The sequence below is a fragment of the Phalacrocorax carbo genome, chromosome 4, assembly GCF_963921805.1.
Source record: "Phalacrocorax carbo chromosome 4, bPhaCar2.1, whole genome shotgun sequence".
NCBI lineage: Eukaryota > Metazoa > Chordata > Aves > Suliformes > Phalacrocoracidae > Phalacrocorax > Phalacrocorax carbo.
In genome coordinates, this window is record NC_087516.1 from 62224861 (window position 1) to 62245782 (window position 20922).

Consider the following 20922-nt stretch of genomic DNA (forward strand, 5'->3'; position numbering starts at 1 on the left):
AAGCCATTACTCATGTAGCTTAGGTTGAAAAAGATGCAGGCAGTGCCTCTAGAAAATTAAGTCCCTCTCCGCTGACCGCAACTCTTAGGACGCAACCCTAATTCTTGTTAAGTTAAAGAGTAACATGAATCTTACAAGAAGCAAACAGCAAAGTCAAGCCCACCGTGAAAGAGAACTTCATAGATACACATCGCTATTTAGTAATCACCTAAGCCAAGTTCTTATTTGTCTTAGAGAGGCAGCAACATTAGGTCATGTCTTCAAAAGGCTCCCTGCTCTAGACTGAAGGCAATACAGTTTTTTTCTTTTTAAACAGAAGTTGAAAGCCTAAGGTAATCACTTATTTCCACACAGTAAGTTTTTTAAGAAACACACTAAATATCACAATGCAATCCGCAAAATATCACAAGACACATGTCAATGATGCCAACTCTAGTGATGTAGGAGATGTTTTTTTCTGCCTAACACATGGTAATATTTTTTTCATTTAAATAATCTAGTCACCCAAAAAGCAGTTCTAGAGTCATCAAGTACCTTCTGGAAGTTTATTTTGATATAATCTAGGAGAATGTTACACTGAAGCATCATTTTTAAAAAAAAAATATAAAGGGAAAACTATAAAATTTCATTTGGACTCATGACGAAAAAATAGTTTAATTTGAGCTTGACTAAAACAGTCAAGAGTTTTCCTCCTGGTTAGTTTCCCCTTAGTTGGAAAATTGACACCCCCGAGCCCAAATGATTTAAACTGTTTTTCTTCTTATACTGTTCAAATTTCTGGCCTAGCCATCAAATATACAAATCACATTTTTCATGTGGGTCTGTGTTCCTCCATCCACTGAGGGCAAATGAAACATAAGAGATTTCCTTGAGTGTTCACAATGGTACAGAGTTTTCTTAACAAGCACATATTGAAAATGTCTCCACCAAAACTCAGCCAACAGCTGGCTCTGATGGGAAGAATCATGCTGCAGTAGGAAAAATGTCAAACCTCAAAATAGGATTTTTTTTTTTTTAAATCGTGAGTCAAGTGAATTATTCCCTCTATGAAAGTTTTCAGCATTTTTATAGAGTGTCTTTAACGTCAAATGTTTCCGAAACTATTTGCATCTTAGCAGGGATCTATGCTCGTACACCCTTGCGGATGATGACCCCGCTTGCTATTAAACTAGCTGATTCAGTATTAGGCAAATACTTAATAAGAGCCATTAAGGGCAGAATTCACTTAAAATAAGTATTTTTCCTGAATTGTTTCCCTGTACCTACCCAAAGATTATTCTCCACAGAAGTGGGAAGGGAGCAGGGCTGATAGCTTAGACTTCAGCAAGCACAAGGATGTAGCCAAAAAACAAGTTTGGGCTTAGCTGTTTTTATCTCACTTCCTTGGGGAAGAGTATCCCCGATACCATATGCCTCTACCATCTCTAGTGATGCACACAAAGACCAGCTGTTGCTCCTCTTTAGATACCACTCTGTAACACCAGTCTATTCACCAGGCAGAAAAGTATCACCTAGGGCAAGGAATGCTGCCAAAAAGAGTGCTATTCTGAGAAGGACTGCCTCCTCAATGTATCATCATCCAAGACTAGTCAGAGAAAATAGGCAGCCCATTTTGAAAATAAATGGATTAATCAACAAATGAATAAACCTTCTGAGCCCAGGCAAAAAGGGCAAGAGATTGCCAGGGCATGAGAGTTTTACAGTTGTTCTTCTTTGCCTTCTCCCCTACCTGGGAATCACCCAAGGAGAAAGACCCCGGTGATCAAGAAGGGCCCCACATGAAGCACACCATGACACGTTCAGACACTGATCCCCATCCAGCACGTGGTATAGTACCCATTCGTGCTGCTGCTGTGCAGCATTCCCAAAGGCAGGTTTACAGAATTAAAATGACAATTCCTGTTTCCCTTTCACAGCTAAGTGACCTTTGGGAGAGATTGTAGCTGAAACCATAGTTGCAAAAAATTACTCTGTGTTAGGAGTGTTTAGACACACAGATGCCTATTCCCTCCTCAAATTCTTCACTCTAACTTCTGCCTTTCACTTACTGAAATGCCGCTCACATTTACAAGTGCCAACTCTGAGGTTTCAGTATATATCATGTAAGAATACTACATTGTTACCAAAAAACGAGCGCTGCCCACATTTCAGACGCATTCACGCAGATCCCCCATGTGAAGCCGTCAAATGGAAATCAGAGCATCCATAAAAATCTAATGGAGAAATGTTTGCAGGGAAGATAAAACAGTTGATCTCACCACCACCACAAAGCAGATGGAAATAGCAACAAACGACAGAGAGGAATAGATGTTGTCACAAGGAAGATTAAATGACATGAAAAATGAAACATACTTAGACAGTACCTAGCCTGCAAAGATGTTGTGCTAGATACTCTGCAATGATCTAGCAAGCAGACTTTGGAGTACAAGCTTGATAATGTTATAGCACCTCAGCAGAGGAGGCCGTTTAGTCAGATTCACCATGCCAAGGACACCTGGATTTTAACATTTCCCAATTTTTCACTGTTGCCTTTGCAGATTTAAGCTTGTATTAGCAGCAGAATTAAAGGTGGAATAAAATAAAAATAGCACAGGATACAAATACTAATAGTACCAAGCATATCCATAAGGTACACAGCATACCGGGTGTCTGCATTGCAAATCAAAGTTGATATATTCTACACATGTGAAATTGAAGACATTCAAGTTATGATCCAAAAAGGAATACAAAAGCAGTCTCAAAGAACATTACTCTGTTTCTATTTTACGATTTTGGTTTTTTTGAGTGTTGCCAATTATTCTGTGAAAATTTTCATATGATCTCCTGAATAGAAAATGGGATTTCTTTGTCAAAAAAAAAAAAAAAGCTTTGTATAAATATATTATAGTATTTAAAAAAAAAAGTCCAAAGCCTGGGAGGAATTATTTTTTGAAAAACACAAGAACTAAAGTATCAGCTTACTGCTAATTCACTGTGCTGCAAACTCCCGCCCAAACGCAAATAAACTCTGTGTCCTTTAGGTCAGGTAAATGAAAATAGTCTTTACAACCTTCTACCAATAAAAGGCATCTGTCAAATTTGCAATACAGAGATGAAAAGCATTTGAAAGTTAAATCTGAAACCCCAGACTGAAACAACACTGTGCTTTAATTTAAACACATTACACTGCATGGTTATTATTAAGCTCTTCACTCACAGTGTAATTTAAGTGCCATTTTGATATTCTGTTTGAACAAAGAGGTGTCAAATTAAGGAAACTAGTGTCAAGTCCAGAAACTTTGTGAAAATGAAGCCCTATCTGTAATAGCACCCTACAGGGTTTCGTTTCAACAGCATCGTTACATAATTTTAATGGTGCCATATCGTTTGCCTCACAGATCCCCACCTCTATGAAAAGGCTTCCACAGCATCTTCATTATGCTCAGCCATGAGTGCTGTTGACAGATTATACGCAATCAGTAGCTAATACTATAAAACAACTCGTGCTGTAATGGTCACGTGAAGCACATGGCTGTACGAGGTCTCTGCAGTGCTAGACTGAACCTGCGTGTTACACTGACAGCCCACGTTTCCCTTAACACTGACTTTTGACATTCAAGGCCAGAGAGGACTATGACCCCTACAATTAGAGTCTCCTCAGTCTTGCAGGTTCTCTAATGCAGAGAAGGGGAAGAAGTTGGACCAGCAGATGCCATCCACACAAGGAAGCAGCAGTCAGCAATGAACCAACTCCATATCAGAAGGGATTATTTTTTTGCTAGTTTTGGCTGGTTCTCCAAAGGTATTGAAGCTAATATGAGCTTCGCAGACCACGTCTGCTGGACAGTATTCCCCTAACCACTTTTAACCTGTTGTCTGTTTGGAACCCTGTCTGGCAAAAAGGACAGAGAGCATAAATAATTCAATTTCTGCAAGTTTCATGGAAGTGAGCAGCCTGGAAGTGGAGACAGGTGCTACTAGCTTCTCCAGTGAAGGAAAGAATCAAAAATAAGAAATCAGTCTCCATTATTTCCTCTGCCTGTGAAACAAGCTGTCTTTTCAGAATGATAAAGTTTGTTTAACTAGCATCTCCCCCCAGAACCACCACAGAAATCTCTTCAGACAATTTCTTAGAAGTATAGGACAGCCAAGTTTTCTGACTTTTCTGGTCTTTTTGTATTGGACACAGGTATATCAGGAAAAGAGTTTCCTAATGTCAATGTAGGATCTGCACTGAAGTTGCAGGAGAAGAGTTAAGCAAGATGCTTTCCTATGTTCCCTTCTGCCTGTTAAAGTGATAGATTGCATGTGCCACGCCAACAATCTCAGCCGTCACATAACCTCCTAGTCAAGTAATAAATTATTTACTACAGCTCTCTATTTGAAAGGGAGTCAATTACTTAACTGGCCATCAATTAATACTCAGCAAGGAACAATATGAACAGAGGAACTGTTCTTCTGAACAGCACAGCTCTTGAAACAAAGACCACGCTTTTAAACCAGATACCTCTGTATTCAAGCCAGTATCTTGCTTCGCTGAACCTCTATTTTAATACATAAGCAGTTACATTTGCTAGCAAGACATCCTGTTGACACCTATTCAATCCTGCCCCACTTTGGCATGACAGTCTTGTGCGTTCTACAGGGTTCAAGTGAGTGCTCAGAGATATTCAAAGCATTCTAATGCAATGCATTTGAGGCATAAGGCAAAAGCTTTGTTTCCCAGAACAAAGCCTGAAGGGCAGCATCCCCTTGAGGACCTCGCAAACAAAGTTACCCTGGAGACAGTCTCTGAGGAACAGTGACAATTCTCCGCTGACAAGATGATCTGCTGTGTTTGGTATTTTAAGGGGGAGGTGGAGGGATGGGTGTTGAGAAGCTTCCCTTGTTTGGGAAACGGGAAGGGAATGAAGGTGAGGGAGGGAAAAAAGAAAGCCAATTATAATGTTTCTAAGTTATTTAAGGATCTTTATTATAAGAAAAGTCCTTCACTTCCTCTGCTATACAATATCATCATTGTACTGGCATGAAGTACATAGCTTTCACAGTTTGTTCACTTTCTTTGCATGATTTTCTCTTAAACTTTGCTTTGAACTCTATAATCCAATCAAAGCAGAAACCAACCAAACTCTCCACTCCAGAACCGAGGAACTTGTAGTGCCTGCATATATGGTCTTCATTTTGCACAGCTTAACTTAAATGGTCACATCTGGCACCTTCTCTCTTAGCCTGCTGAGGGGAGGTGGATCACCCTAGGAAACACATTCAGACGAGGAGCCCGACCAGAAGAGAACACACACACGAAGCTCTGGGATTTGCAACTCACCCAAGACATCACAGCAAACTCAAGTGAAAATAGTTTTGTTTTTTTTTAAAGTGTTGTCAAAGCCACATATTCAGCTTCAAAACAAACATTCCCCCGGGCTTCCCCAGAAAAAATACCTTTGCTGTAACTCTTCCCACAGCTCTAACTAGCATTATTATTCCCTTCCAGCTCTAACCAGCTCTTTCCCCTCAGCTTTAACTAGGATTCCCATTACTTTCCAGGTAGTGTATCTGGCTACCCTACATCTTATGGGTGCATTTCGCTTCACACATAATGCTGCAGCATTTTAAGCATTATTACTGTATACCCACCAATGAACACATTTATAAAAACTAAGGAACTTTTGGCAGCTCTGCAGTTACCACGTCCATGAGACATTCAGATTGCCATATCCCAGTGTAAACCATAAACAAACAAACAAACAACCAAAAAAACCACACCACACACTGGTGAAGTGTACAAAAATGTTCTTGGTACCTCAACTGGTCATAAGTCTAACTCTCACAGAGCTTTGTACCTCACAGCTCCCATTGACTTCAAAAGCTACCCTTTTTAATACACTGCATTTTCACTAGTGCTAGACAGACTGATCCCGTCTCCTTGTATCAACCTTTCTGTGCCCCAAGCTTATCCTTCAAGCTTCCCACCGTAATAGCGTTCCAGAGAGATATTGGATACGCTAGCCCTCCTCAAAAGTTATTCTTGGTTGCATTTTGCCAACCGGCGAACAAGGGATAATGAAGTTCAACATGTCAGTGCTCTCCCTAGAGCTGGAGAATTTCACATCTGTCATATATTTACTATCCAAAAAAGAAACAGGCTGTATTTGTGCAAGGTCTAGGGCCCCAAAAAACAGGGTTGTCGCCAGATGTTCCACGGCTGAGAGTCTGTGTAGCCTCAAGATGTGAGGCTAATCAGTGCAGACCCTAAATAATTAAGTTACTATGCTTTGCAAGAACTGCTGGCTGGTTAGAAGAGAAAGACCACAATTCAACACCCTAGTGACAGAAAGACATGAAGAGTTCAGATATTACATAGGTGAATGGGCGACAGCCAGCATTACCTATGCACAGGACAAAATGTGAATCCACATCAAGCCAGGCATCAAAACAGAGCAGTCCCGCCTTCTGGGGCCTGCTAGGAAGTTTTTGGCACCAGCGTTACAAGTCACAGAATATAACAAATAGTCTAAACCATTTGGGTTTCTACTAAACAGGATTCCTGCGCCATTTTTAATTCAGTTCCCCAAGGACACTAAACAGAGCATACAGGTTCATCCATTTTGTGTCTCATCTCCTCCATCTTATTGTCTTCCACCCCTTTAATCTAAGGCCTCTGTGAATTCAGGTACGCGACCTGAAACAAGGATTGTAGCTGTCAGGATGCAAGGACATGCTTGTGGTGCCTCACAGCGACTGCTCTTTGTCAGAAGAGGTAGAAATACTAGCGATATGCCAAAATAGCTTCTCACAAATAAGAGCTCATCAGCTCTCAGAATTTATACCCAGATCTGTTTTGTCAGATGCATGTATAAAGGTAAGCAAGTACTTTTTTTTTTTTTTTTTTTAATGGCTGCCTGATACTCTAACACATGACTTCCAAGCACTTTTGTTAGCAGGGCTTGGAGACTCTAAGGTGTCTGCTGATGATACAAATTCATTATGTGTTTGGCATCTGACCAAGAGGCCAAATTATTTTTTTCCAATCAAATTAAGGAAAACAACTAAACGTTATTAGATTTCTTGGTCCTCAGAATTCCCCCAGAGTAATATCTAATAGTAAGATTTTTTAATTGCATATGCCTATAAGATTATGAATTGCAACGACAGGCTAGATTTCAAGTCACATCAATGAAATGAAGGCACGTTAAAAGTTCCTTGCATTATTCCAAGTTTAGATAGACTAGCTCTCTATGGGTTTATTTATATATACAGTGAAAAAATTACATCTAAAGCACACACGCATATATATATAAATACACGCGCGCGCACACAAGCTCAATGACCTGGATTTTCCTACAACTATTACAAGTAGGCATTTTTCCTTAAAACATGCTACAAATTACATACACATAGAAGTGAGCAGCAATGTTGGCAAAATATTGTTTTAAGTGATAAATAGGACTTGGCCATGAATCTGTCTTGCAAAGTGGAGCCTTGCCTCTGCTGGAGGAACAAGGGGGATGCCTGCAAGCATCAGTGCCCAATGCTCCCCTCCAGCAGAGGAGCAGACATGCGAGGGGAAGAGAGATGATGCATTTTGAGACATGCATGGCAAGCAGCAGCTGGCATAGTTACTACCAGCCCCTGGCTTTGTGGAGCACTACCCTAGTTTACTCTGTCTGTAGAGACAGTGCCACATGGATTTGCTCATCCACACCTTAAACTGCAAAGGAGCTAAGCTCCCAGCCCCATTCCAACTAGCGCAGCCCATCTAACTGCCTTGCTTATAAACCAACATGCACATCTCCCCCTCTACCACGCTAGAGAGAGGAGTATTACACAATGCTGACATACCAAAGCTAGTTTCCTTTTTGTCATCTGCTCTCTTGATACTAAATCAACCCTTACTGCAGCCTCCAGCGTTTCAGTAATAGAAATAAAACACTGTGAATTAAAAATTGGAGACAGATCTTCAGCAAGAAGAGCTGCAGAGAGGGAAAAAAAATCCTCATTTAAATCAGCTGCACTGATGAGTGCTAATTGTTCCTAGAAGAGCTTGAAGGAGAACAGTCTCCCAAGAGAATAAGGACAAAATGCAAAGCTGCAGCTCCTGGGCCAGGCGGGCAGCCCACAACTTGGTCAACTCACTGCAAGCACAGGGATCTGAGAGAAGATCATGCAAAGACAAAATAACCACTCTGGGCTGAGCAGACCAGATTCAAAGTGCATTTACATGGAATCACTGACTTGCCATGGGATTTGGATCAGACCCTAAAAACTCAGTATTAAAATGCCATTTATTTATGGCTCAATCTTCTGGAGATTTAAGAACAACCAACAATTTGACTGTGCTTCTAAAATCCATCAGGCATCTCAGTTTCTACAGATTACGGCACAGGAGGGAGTGATGATGCCCTTACCTCTTCCTCTGCCCACTCTAATGCACAGACTGACTGGGGAAGATCTTTCCCATCCATGAATCTTATGTGACACAAACACCTCAGGATGTGTAGCAAGGCACCCAACACTATCAGGCGCTGCAGAAAGGAGCCCGATATAGCAAAGCACAAGGAAATATATAAAAGTAGATGTTTCTCTGATTACAGTTCCTGGAGTTTATGGTATCCATTCAATACTGGACCATAAGCAAAAACCCACCAGCCTAGCCCTATGCTCTCTGCAACGGGCAGACTGCAGCATCTGTGTGGTGTTGGCTAAAACCCCATTGAGCATCCCACAGCTTGGAGCAGATTCATAAGAGAACAGAGATGGTCCTGCCAGGCGCTGGGAGGGATATTCGGGGGGGCTGCCCAGCACCAAACAATTTCCTGGAATCGGGGAAATTCAAAGTGGCAAAAAGCTTCTGAAGTCCCTGACATGCTTTTAATTTCTTCCCTTCCCAGAGCATCTTTCCCAGATGAGTTGCTCATTGAACAGCAGGAGATCTCCAAATTCAAATAAAACCACATTACCAAACAACATAACCAATTCAAGAAATCACGATCACTAAAGGAACCAACTGAACAAAACTGAATGTGCCGAGGGGTAATAAACATCAGATGGCTCTAGGATTCATTTAACATGACATCGGAGCTGATAAAATGGATGTTAGAGATTTCTTCCAGGGAATCAGCAGTTTCATTTGCAATAAAGAGCCTCTGCTTGCTGTTCTTGCTGGGCCAAGGGTGCTCTTTCTAACAGAGGAAAACAGCAGATTCACCCAGATCTTGTGGGAGCAGGTTAGCAGCAGCTGAGGAGGGGGTGTGAGAATGAAGGTGGCCATACTTCATTCCCTCACTTTTTTCCCATTTTAGTTCAACATGCCCAGATTATATGGATGAGAGAACTAGGCCCAGACAACCCTCAGAAATTTGTTGTTTGGTTTTTTTGTTGGTTTTTTTTTTTTTTACTCCAATCCAATTGTTTAAGCTTAGCTGAAGTTATTAGGAAAAGAGCAAGAGTGACATTCCATCTGTGGGCATATTCACATCCAAAAAAGAGGTGTTACAGCTGCATGGGAAGGATGGACACATGAAGCTTTTTGTGCTTTCAAAGCCTGGCCACGGCTCCCCACTTGTGTTGCTGGGAAGGGTGGCTCTGCCCTAGCATTATGCAGCTACTTTGGCTGTGAAGCTGTCTCCAGGTCCTGCATTTATCCAACTATTGGGGAAAAGATGCACAGCCTCATCCATTAAACCCCTTTACACAGCCCAGAACAGCAGGCTCTCTCCAACCCTTGGTAGCTTCCTGTCATCTTCACCACATAAAAGCTTTATCTGGAAGTTTAGCATTAAGGAAGTATTAGGTAGGGTTAGCAATTACCCAAATAGATCTCCATTTTCCCACTCAGGTAATAATGCAAGCGGTAAAAGCAAACAAGGAATGAGCACACAATCATCTCCCCTATTCACTGCCATGAGGAAAGGCAAGCCGCTCACTTCTGGTTCTCTGTCTACTGCACCAACCTCATTCAACCTTGGCTTGCCCCACACCAGTCCCTTTGGAGTATCCTGCATGTCCAGGAAGACAGGGGAAAAGGTGTCTTCTCACATGCAGAGATAGCTGCAGCTGTTAAAATATTCCTGGTACTCCATGGTACCTCTGGGTATTGATTAAGGGACACCTGTACCCCTATTAGCCAGCTTTGACTAATTTTTTAGTCCTGGTTGCTTGGGATTAACAACTCCAAAAGGATGCATAAAAAGATTATTCTGATGTGTTTTTTTTTAAAAAGTCGGGCAGGTTTTCTTCATTTGTTTGTTTGGTTTGGGGGTGTGTGTGTTTGGTTTTTTTAAGTACTTACATCTAAAGCCAACCCATGATAACCATGCCACAGACACTTACTGCTTACATGGAAAATTATCATGGTTTCTCACTGGGCCGCTATAGTATTCCTAAACCCCAGATATCCACCAAAAGTGAAAGAGCCCTGGCCCCACCAATATCCTGATCAGCTAGAAGTTGCTGAGAACATGAGTAAAAATTACTCAGAAAGTAAGCGCTTTGGAAGAGCCCACTTTTAATAAACTATTGCTTATTTATTCTGTGCTTCGCTATGACAAGGACTAGTCAGGGACAGGGCTAGCTAAACAGTGCTTGCTAGCCAGGGACTACTGAAAGAGAGACACACGAGGATCAGTGTGGATTAATAAACTCAACATCCTCCTGAATCCCAAGAAGAAGAGACAGCCAAGCACTGCCCAAGAGATCCTGTCATCTCAACAAACAATGTGCCAAGTACGTGGCTGCTCTTCATTCATTTCTTTAAAAACAGTTCATTGGGAAGAGAGTTTTATCCCACTAATCCTTAAGCAACCTTAACTGCATGAGCTTTGCCTTGTCTTCAGCAAAAAAGAAGTGTATTAGAGGTTTGTAAAAAGACAGAAAGAAATCTTGAGAAAGATTCTTTAAGGCATTCATGGCCTTTTTGTCTTCTTCTCCAGTACCACCCAAGGCACTTGCCAGGTTGGCTTATGTTTCCCAACACGCATCACAGCGGGCATACCAGCCCGGTCCCTCCATGCTTTTCCACAGTGCTGCAGGCAACGCAGCCTCTCTATTCACTCAGCACTCGCTAGGACCAAACACAAATGTGCCGGCCGTAATAAGAGTGTCTGACGCATGCATTTGCTTAGCCTGAACTGGAAAAAGATTAGATGCCTCAAGAGACTGGTTGCAAGCTAAGGTTTCCAGATCAGACCAAGACCAGGTCAGAAACAAATAAACCTACTCATCCTACTTAGCAACTGCTTGGCAGCTGATATGAAATGAATAGTTAGAGTTAGGCCAGTCTTTTAGGCAGCAGATGTCGGCGCCACAACACCCATCCATTACCTCAGGTTAATAACTGCACAAATATAAATTTTCAGGATTCAACAAAACTCCTCTTCTCCAAAGCTACTTACCCCCTTCGTAACAAGATCTGTGTTGTACTTTGCAATTCTGTGTTTTGAAAATAACTTTTCTTAAATAAGTTCACTAACAAAAACATTTTTATAATCACAGTAAAATATAATGGGAATTAAATTATGGTACAATAATTCACACTCAGCTGCACAGAGGCCATTTGGCCTTCATCTTTGTGCCTGAATGTGCTGGGCGTGAATTACTACACTGTAATTCACGTGCTGTCACATCTTATGGCTTAATTAACACTACAAAAAAAAAATTTGAGCTCACAGAGTTGGTCACTAGAGATCAGAAACCAGTTTTGTCAGAAAATGGTTACAAATGAAACAAGCATTGTAAATTATAGGCCTGCGGGGTAACACAACTCCCCCTTTCCTATTGCTATGAGAACAAGGACATTTTCTACTGCTGTAGCTCAGAAGGAAACCCACATGCCCTGCTGCTGTAGGTAATACATGTTAAGAAGCCTACAGGAAAGGATAACTTCCATGCATTAATTTGGGCCCTGGTAACCAGCCTTCTTCTATAGTTCAAATCCTATAGCTCCAGCTTCATCACACCTAGAGCTGAGCTGATAGCTACAGGCTGCATGTCCCATGGAAAGCGTGCTTTGGTACACGTGGCAAGTGAAAACAGTACAAGATCTTGTTTCCCTCCATAACACAGGAAGATGCTATGAGCAGACACACTTGCCAAATAGTGAAGAAAAAAAAATAATTATCAGAAAATCCCCTTAAAACCTCCTTCCTTATTTAGTGTGAAATTTAGATATGTAATAAGTGAGTCTGCACACAGACCTCTGCACTGCTTAATGGCTTAAGCGAGAATTAAATGGTGTATAAAGTCTTTGCAAGGTTGAATTTCACCCTCTATCAGCTTATAGATTGGTCAGTCATCAGATGGTGAACTTAATACTCCCAATTTTAGTACATTGCTGCTAATGAAAGCACTGTAGTATATACATAGAACAGCCACCCCCTTTTATCAGGAAAAGCCTTCCTCGGTCACTTGTTCCACTATGGAAAAGGTGGCATGGCTGCAGGTAATACAACTCACCAAGACTAGCAAATATTATAAATATTTCAAGGATGATTAATCTTTTAAAACAATGAAGTTAGTCAGAACCCTGGAAGTCAACTTGGCTATTTCACAACTAATAAAACATGTCTCTCGTATTTCATTTTGACTGTATAAAAAGTATTGTAGTAAAAGGCAATTATCCACCATTCACTAGCTAACATAACACTTGTACAAGTATAAAAGAAACACAGTATGTATTTTAAGCAGTGACAGTATTTCCACTGTATTAAAATAGTAGTGAGGCAAATGTTCAGCTCACATTAAACAGCACTCTGTCACTGAGGACCAGCTTGCTAGCATCATATATTCCCTCAAGAAAGATAATGCTGCTTGCTTTAACAGAATCATTGTCACCAGGCAACTACCAGTGCTGTTCAGTAATAAATATTTCCCCTGTTCCCACAGAAACTGGCTCAGCATCTGGACTCGCTAATGCCTAGAGAGATCAGCCTGGCCTTTGAGCGCCATCTTCTCACAAAGACACAGCCCTCCCTCACCACAGTTGTCTCCCAGAAACATCGGGAAGATGGAGCGGAAGCGTGGAGGGTCAAAACAGGACAGCATATGAGGCTCTCTTCCTTGCAGCTGCAATGACTTGAAAGGACTTCAAAATTCATTTTCTACTCTGCAAATGATAAATTAGTTCAGCCCCATCTCGAACTAATTCTCATATGGAGACACAAGATGGCATCTGTCCCTAAATGCAGGAAGGTCACTTTACAGCTATGCCACAACTCTGCAGAAATAAATTCTTGGAGGGAACTTGTTTTTCAGAAGTTCAGAGTTGGGCCAGCAGCAACAGTAGCCCTGCCAGTTTGATGCTGTCAACTGTCAGTAGAAGGTCTTACGCTTTGTAACAATAACAGGCTCCAGGACTTGTCAGGCTTTCTCTGAATTAGAACCTAGTTTAGCTTAAACTTAGCTAGCTGTACCTCCAAAGTTATTTAAGAAACCTTTACTGCACCTGCAGCTCGCTCTAGTATCAGATGACTCTCATCTAGCCTGCCCTAGCTGTAATAGCAAAACATCAGATACCTATTGTTTGTCCTTTAATTTCAGCCAGGTTTTGGTTATATTATTGCCTAACTTGTTCTGGCTTCAGTCTTGCTTAGCTTTGGGCAAGTGTGTGGTTCTAGCCCCAAAATCACATTATATATGGAGAAAAAGATTAAGAAACCTAAGTAATCACAGCAATGACTAATCCTATGGATCATCAGGAGGGAACAGTCTGCAACCCGTTAACAAATACAGTGTTAAAGCATATAAAAAACAACCCCAAGCAGCTGCAAGACCAAGAAGGAACCAGCCCCCATGACTGACACCACACTTTGCCCAAGCAGGAACCAGGACACTGACAGCTCACTCTCACAACACAACTGCAGGGCGAGAACTTAGCATCAGAAGAAACAGGCAGATTGCCATGACTCTTGATTTTATTACATTTGTAATGATCTCCAACAGAAACTGGGCGATATGGATTATTGCTTTAATCTGAGTAATAATAAATCGCTGTCCTATTTTAGATTAGACTGTTACAGCATTAGGGTAACAACAACAAAACTACTCTTCACGGCCCATCGTGAAATTCTGCATACAATACAATCCTGAAAAAATAATTTTCAAATAAATAGTAATAAAACAATCTGATGGGATGATAAAGATCTTTGCATTCAATAGGCCTTTACCCCTTTTCCAAAGCCTAAAATAAGTTATTTGTTTGGAGAAATGCAAAATTTCACCCCACAGAGATCACTATGGTATCCTTCCTATCCTGCTATTAACAGCATGCAGTTCTGAATCCTTTTATTTTTATTACTATTTTTGTCTAGCAGTCTGGAAGTCTTAAATCTCAACTCTCAGCCACGCATGAGCATGACAGCAATGTGGCAGAGCAGGTGTACATCTCTCAAGGCTCACAAATGGAGATGCTGCCTGTCATGTCGTCTCATTTCAGGTGAACTTTGACAGTGTTCATTTGTGGGTAAAAAGAAATATGCTTTGTTTGGGGTCAAGGGAAGGAAGGCTGAGGAAGATGAGAACAGCTGCTCATTCCAGAAAATGCTTCTGGAAAATCCACTTGTTACAGGCAGAAAGGATCAGTTTGCTCAGGTGTACATGGCGGGATGCAAGCCAAAGAGCACTTTCCAGGGGGTTTAGGCCTTTGCATGCTTTGGGAAAAGCTTCCGAACAGGGGCAAAAAGGAGGCAGGGGTGCAAAAGCCCTTTCCATAGCAGAGTCCTTGCAAAGGATGGCACAGCCTTTGTTTTTGTTGTTGCTGACGGTTCCTCCCCCGCCCCCATCCCTGGTATTGTTGCTTTCTATCTTGGCTAATTCTCTAATTTTGTCTAACAGGTTTAGTTTTATCCAACATATGGATTTACAGGAAGAGGAGATAGCTTTCTGGGGGCTTCCATGCTGGTCCTAGTTGTGTTGTCTATGCAAGCTGTAAGCTATTTTCCATTCAAGTGAAGGCCAACAGTAAAGAAAGCCTCCACTGCTCAAATCTGCTGTTATCTCAAGTATTTCACATGGTTTCAGTTTTTTGTGAGCTATGTTTCAGAGCAGCCCAAGCAAAACTAGACAGTACAGTGCTTGTGTGTTTAGGATACAGCAGATTAGCATCATCACCAATAAACTGCAAGGATTCCTGCAAGAATTTCATTATTTCTACAGTGTGTCAACCAGATGACATTGTACCAGGGCAGTATCCTGGCAGACGACTTTTCGTCTTGCAGATCACTGAAGTCATACACCCTTTGACTCCACACCTGTCATCACAACACAAGACACACAATATATTCCAAGAAATGAGATAGCTAAAAAAAAGCCCACCTCAAAAAAACTACAAAAAACAACAAAACAAACAAATAAAACCCCAAAAATTTATGAGATCACTGGCCTAAGAAATCTGTCTGTAATGTAGATGAAGGGACTACAGATGAGGGACTGTGTCAGGAAACTAAAAAAGCAAATGAGATGCAGTGGGGTCGGTCTGTAAAAGTAGCCCACATCAACTCCAGGAATCACTACAGGACAGGAGTTGTTCCAACCCATGAAACAGGAACCCAAATGCTTGAGTCCAGTTAAATGTAAAATATGAAAGCTTTCGGCATGCTGTGGAAGGAGATTATTAAAAGGCAGGGTGGGGGGAAGCAGGGCTTAATAGGGCTATTTCTATACGCAAGGTGAGCTTATGGCATGTAGTTAAACACACATATACTGTCTTCAGGCTAGCAGAAACCCCTGCATTGCCACCAGCTTGTCATTCACTTAAGGCAACCTTCTGCAGGTGCTTTCAGGGAGAGGGGCAGCGAGGGAGAGCACCTGAAAGCCATCAGATATTCAGTCTCTGATTTCAAAGTACTGAAAGCCCCATTAGACTCCTTATTCCAACCTTCGATACAATTTTGATTTTTATGCGCATGTCCTTCAGTCCCCATGGGAGACTGGATGGGCTTGACTGCCCAGTGCTAGTTGATACCAAACGTCACATCACACAGCTAAACTGCAGTCTTCCTCCTTCATTTAGTATCAGGAACATACCACCCTTAAACAACCAGACATGCACTCAGTACCTGCTTCCCCCAAGAAAGGTGACAGGCCAAACTCTTGAGATGGTAGCTGTATCATGGCCAGTCTTAGAGATCAAAACAGGGAGAACCAAACCAAGACCTTTGGTTCAGACCAAAGGTCTTCACTCTCCACTGTTCAAAGGTGGCTGTGACCCTCTGCCACACTTCGCCTAGCGATTCATAGGGATGAGATAACATATGTGTGTTCATTAGATGTGTGGTGGTCAGATTTACCACCACTGACTGCTACAATAACCACAGCTGCCACCCTGTACATTTACTCTGTAGGAGAACATAAAGGGTAGAAATATTTCCAGGCACCCAGTTTCTGCATCTCTGGTGTTTGCTCATCTGTAGCATAATACGACTCCTAGGATACTTGTGACATTTTCCTTTACTGCAACTATCAGGCAGGATTTTCCAGCTACAGAGGCACTGTGAATTTAAAACAGAACTGCCAGAGGCATATTTAAATTGTTAGTTGCTTTAAATGTTAATATTGTTTAATTATAAAGATTTACAAAACATTTACCATTTCACTTTCCTGAAGAAGAATGGAGAGCATCTTTCCTAATACCTCTTTCATTCTACCCCACTTGGCTGGCTCAGTTTAAATATTCATTCTGATTTTCAAGTCAGCAAGGAGTTTTGATTGAAGAACAATAGTACAGATAACCTTTGTGCCCAAAGGTGTTATAAATGATATAAGCAGACAGGTTGTGCTCTATAAATAGGTATATTCAGCCAATTATACATATTTCATTTTTTAACCTCCTCCTTCACTATAAAATTTTGCTCTAGTGTCTCAGCACATACACAGTGCATGTAAAGCACAAAAAGTCTGATATTTCAAAAGCAGGGGCCCACAACCCACATACAGGGAGTCATGTTATTTACAAACATGCTCCCACTGACCTGTAATTAAAATGAGATCCTTGGTGGAGCTCACCTACCATTTAGGCATCAAGAAAATCAGGCAGCCAGATTTTCCAAAGCCCTGCTCTGAGCATTTCGCAACCACCACTGCAAACAGGAGCTCTTGAACCCTTCAGCACTTATGAACTCTGACAACTTACTTCTGGGGCCTACATTTGGGATTCTCATATCAAAAAAAACCCAACCCCAGGCCTCAAAATCTTACACCAAAGAATTAAATGTCAGATTTCACTTAACATTTTCCTGGCTAATAAAAAGACCAAATTTTTCTGCTACAGCTCATACATCCCTGCGGCACAGCAGCCATTAGCTCGGTTCTCAGATGGAGCCTAGCTGTGCAGTATGGTGCTATACCTAATGACTCCACACTGCTGGGTGGGTTACACTGCGTGCCAGGCTAAGGCCACTATACTGGTTTTTTGTCCTTCTTGGCTCAGGGCGACTGAGATTACGGGAGCCTCCATCTTTTGCAGAGCACTGGAACATCCACTGCCATGGCTGAAGTCACAGTCTAACATGATAATGAGTCAGATCCCACCCTGGAGCTGCAGCTAAAGGGGGACACGCAGCCGCGTACTAAGCAGTATTCAAAGAAGGGAAATTAATTTCTGTGCAGAGGCCAGGAGAGACAATCCCAGTGACACACAGCCAACAGAATAGGCTTGGGCATGAGGAAGAAAGTCTGCCTTAATGCAGCAGCAAAACTTGATAACAGAAATTTTTATGTGTTACCAGAGTTCTTTGTTTCAGGACTTAACTAGTCATAATGTAGCCTGGGAATCCAAAGACCTGGGGTGGAAGTGGGGAGAGAAATCAACATCCTGGAAAAAACCACACCATTAGGTAAAAGACATAGGCAAAATCCTTGCTATTTTCTGTTCTCTCTTCTCTTCCCACAGGCAAATTCACACCATCTCTCACTCACCATGGGCTAACGGTGTTAAGAGCATTGTGAAGAACAGCAGCTGTGATGACCACATGACTGTGAAGGAGGACTTGAAAGTATCCCAGCAAACGAGGGTTCAAACAAAACAAGGTGAGCGTTCTCCTGCCCTTGATTCCAACACTTCAACTGCTGGCCTTCAATTCACATCCAAAAGGGGGGGGGGAACCAATCAAAAATAATAATAATTAAAAAAAAAAATCCCACAGCCAGTATCCAGAGTCTGAGACCTACAAATGAGAAAGGAAGAAAAAATGCAGTTAGTAAAACAACAAGATAGGTGTTTTCAATCAAGTCTTGCTGTGTTTCTTTGCTGCAACCAGCTGTAAAGGCAAACATGTCTTCCCCCCAGACTTTCAGGTGTATGCATGTTCCTACGTACAATAAGAATTAAAACTGGTCCCTGTGCAGAGAACCAATTTGTGCATCACTAATGCTCTGCTTCCTCTCTCAAAACAGGGCTTTAGGCGGCAGTTTTGAACAATGATGCCCATGGGTAGAGACAGTCCACAGACTTGAAAGTTCACTAGAAAAAACAAGTCCATACGTATTGCATTGTATCCTATGTACATGGGACTTCTGAAACAGGCTGCAACTCTCTGAAAATGTTTGGATGTCTATAAATCATAAGCCAACAGAAATTCCAGAGCTAAAATGGGTTTAACAGGTGCCTAGGCTCTGTGTTGATCTCTTAAACAGAAATAAGTTTCCACTCCAGCCACTTCTTTCCCAGCCAAAACCCTCAAATACAGGCGTGCCAAAGAGTAAATGCAAGCTCCTGAAAGGGCACGCTTGCCAGTGTGCTGGCAAGTCAACAAATTGCTGACAAGAGAGGTCCCTTTGCCACTTGGTCTAGGCTATACCTGTGAGCACACATGGGAAGCACAGTGCTTTAGGAGAAAATGCAGTTGAAGAGTTGTGACACAGCTGCACTTCCTGGCCTGCACAAACCCCCCAACACCCCCTCCCCCCACCCCCTTCCTTTAAACAGAAACCTTTTTTTAATGCATGTAAACACACCCACACCAGCTTGGCTGGCCCCAGTGTAGGGGATAAAACACCCAGGTAACCTCTTTAACCTCCTATGCAGTATGTAATGCAGGTGGACATGCTGGCCAAATATTATCTATGTAAACATCTGCTACCTGTCCTGAACGATTTGGGCTGAAACTGAGCCCAGTTCTTCCCCAGGTAGCCAGGCAACACTCTCCCTTTTCTGCTAAGACCTTTCACTCCCTTTTGCATTTCTCCCACAGCTCCGCTGTTGAGGCTGATATGAAGATACCAGGCAGTGGGATCAGTAATATGGTTTGGGAGCATGTCTGCTGACAATATGCTTAAAAGCCTCTTTATCCTCCTGTTTGAGGTGTCCTGTAGGGCTTTTCATCACTTAATCTGGACCAGGCTTTGAACTCAAGTAGTGCCTGAAAGTCACCCTTACCCTATAGCTACCTTCTATGGCGACTGCCAGCGACTCAGTCACTCACTCCTAGCTGAGCTCTGTAGCTATTACGGGATTAAAAAAAATAATGGTCTTGTCCATCCCACACGCTTACAGGAAAGCATGGGGAAATCGCAATCCATGCTTGAATAGAAACATTCACTCATTTAATTGGAGAAAGTATTCCAGCTTCCCATCATTTTAATCTCTCAAGAAGGGGCTAGATGGCCACAGTGACTCAAACTTGGCAGGAAAACAACTACTATACAGAGTTAAACCATGGCATCAGTTTGAGACTTAGCTCCCCACTGACTTTGAAATGATGATAAAATATGAGGAATTGAAAAGTACTTTGCATATCTGTTTTGAACTCCCTAGACTCTGCAGCCTGCACAGCACTGGTCTAATTAAAAATCTCTCAAAAAATCTCTGATCAACAGAAGTTATTCTTCTCTGAGCAAAGGAGCTGTTTTTGCCAACTTTTATTCTTACCAAAAAGCCAGCCTGAGCCAAAAAGCTATATGAAAAACTGTGCTGCATGCCATTGTGATGTGGGTATATTTCTGAAACTCCGGCATGACAAAGTGGCCTTTGTTTTGCCTGCTATCTTTGCTGATCAACTAAATCAGACCCCGTGTTGTTCAGAACCAAAGCCTATAAGGAAGCTGCATTTTTTTCTGATAAATATATCTGCTTACACTGCCAAGATTTTATTCTCCCATTCTACTCTCCTCCGTAGTCTATCCCTGCAATTTGTTCACTCAAATGTAGCATTTAGTTTCCAAAGCTTTTTCTCAGCTCTGTAACTGGGGTGACTAAAAAGCCCAAGGTCAATATGCAGTCAAGTGGCTCCTTTATAGACATCCTAGAAATTAAAAAACTTTGCTCAAGCTAGGACTAATCAGAACGGTCACTGATAGTATTTAAAGTCTGTTTTCCAAAGGGGGACAAGGCTCATGAATATTTTAAATCATACATTCTAAACAGCAATCAAGTTTTCCATTTATATTTTAGGAGGCTACCAGTACACATCAAGCTACACCACTGGCCATTATTTATGCATGCTTTTTCCTACAGCATCCTCTGTAAAGTTTTAAAAGTGAGAATCTTTTTGTGCTACAAAATTTGAAAAGGCGTACAGAGATGGGGAAAGCTATCCAAGCTCAGGTACACTCCTCTGAAGCAAAAGGTCAGCCAGGCAGTGATGGAGTAGAGGTTTGCTTTCTGATTTTTATGTTTTTTTTTTTAAGTTGAATCAAGTTCTGGATAATCTAAATCTGTTAGAAAGAGATAACATTGTGGTGCAGTAGAAGGTTTTTGGGTGTAAACTGAAGAAGTCACAAATTAATTATGCTACTAATTGTCAACAAAATATTTACTCAGTACCCTTTCAAATTGTTTTTATCTGTCTATATATTCCTGCATGATAGGATTCAAGGATTTTTTTTTTTCCTGTGGTCTCATGGGCTGGGGCTGAATGAGGAAAGAAATTTACCTGCTCTCTGCAGAGTCCAAACACTAATTTTAGGAACTAATGTTTTGCAACCACCAGAATCACAAATAAACATTTTATC

The 20922-nt window shown here is 41.6% G+C and overlaps 1 protein-coding gene across 8 annotated transcripts in view; it reads right to left on the reverse strand.

The window, feature by feature from the left end:
• The window catches only part of ADGRL3 (adhesion G protein-coupled receptor L3), a 517783-nt gene that overhangs the window by 321745 nt on the left and 175116 nt on the right, over positions 1 to 20922 (reverse strand). For 7 of the 8 annotated variants that reach the window (XM_064450191.1, XM_064450192.1, XM_064450188.1 and 4 more), the window contains exon 3: positions 17890 to 18137. The exons of the other annotated variant lie outside the window; for it this stretch is intronic. In XM_064450191.1, the coding sequence (XP_064306261.1) occupies positions 17890 to 17944 (55 nt within the window). In that variant the 5' untranslated portion in view covers positions 17945 to 18137. The remainder of the gene's footprint in view (positions 1 to 17889; positions 18138 to 20922) is intronic. 8 annotated transcript variants of the gene reach the window in all.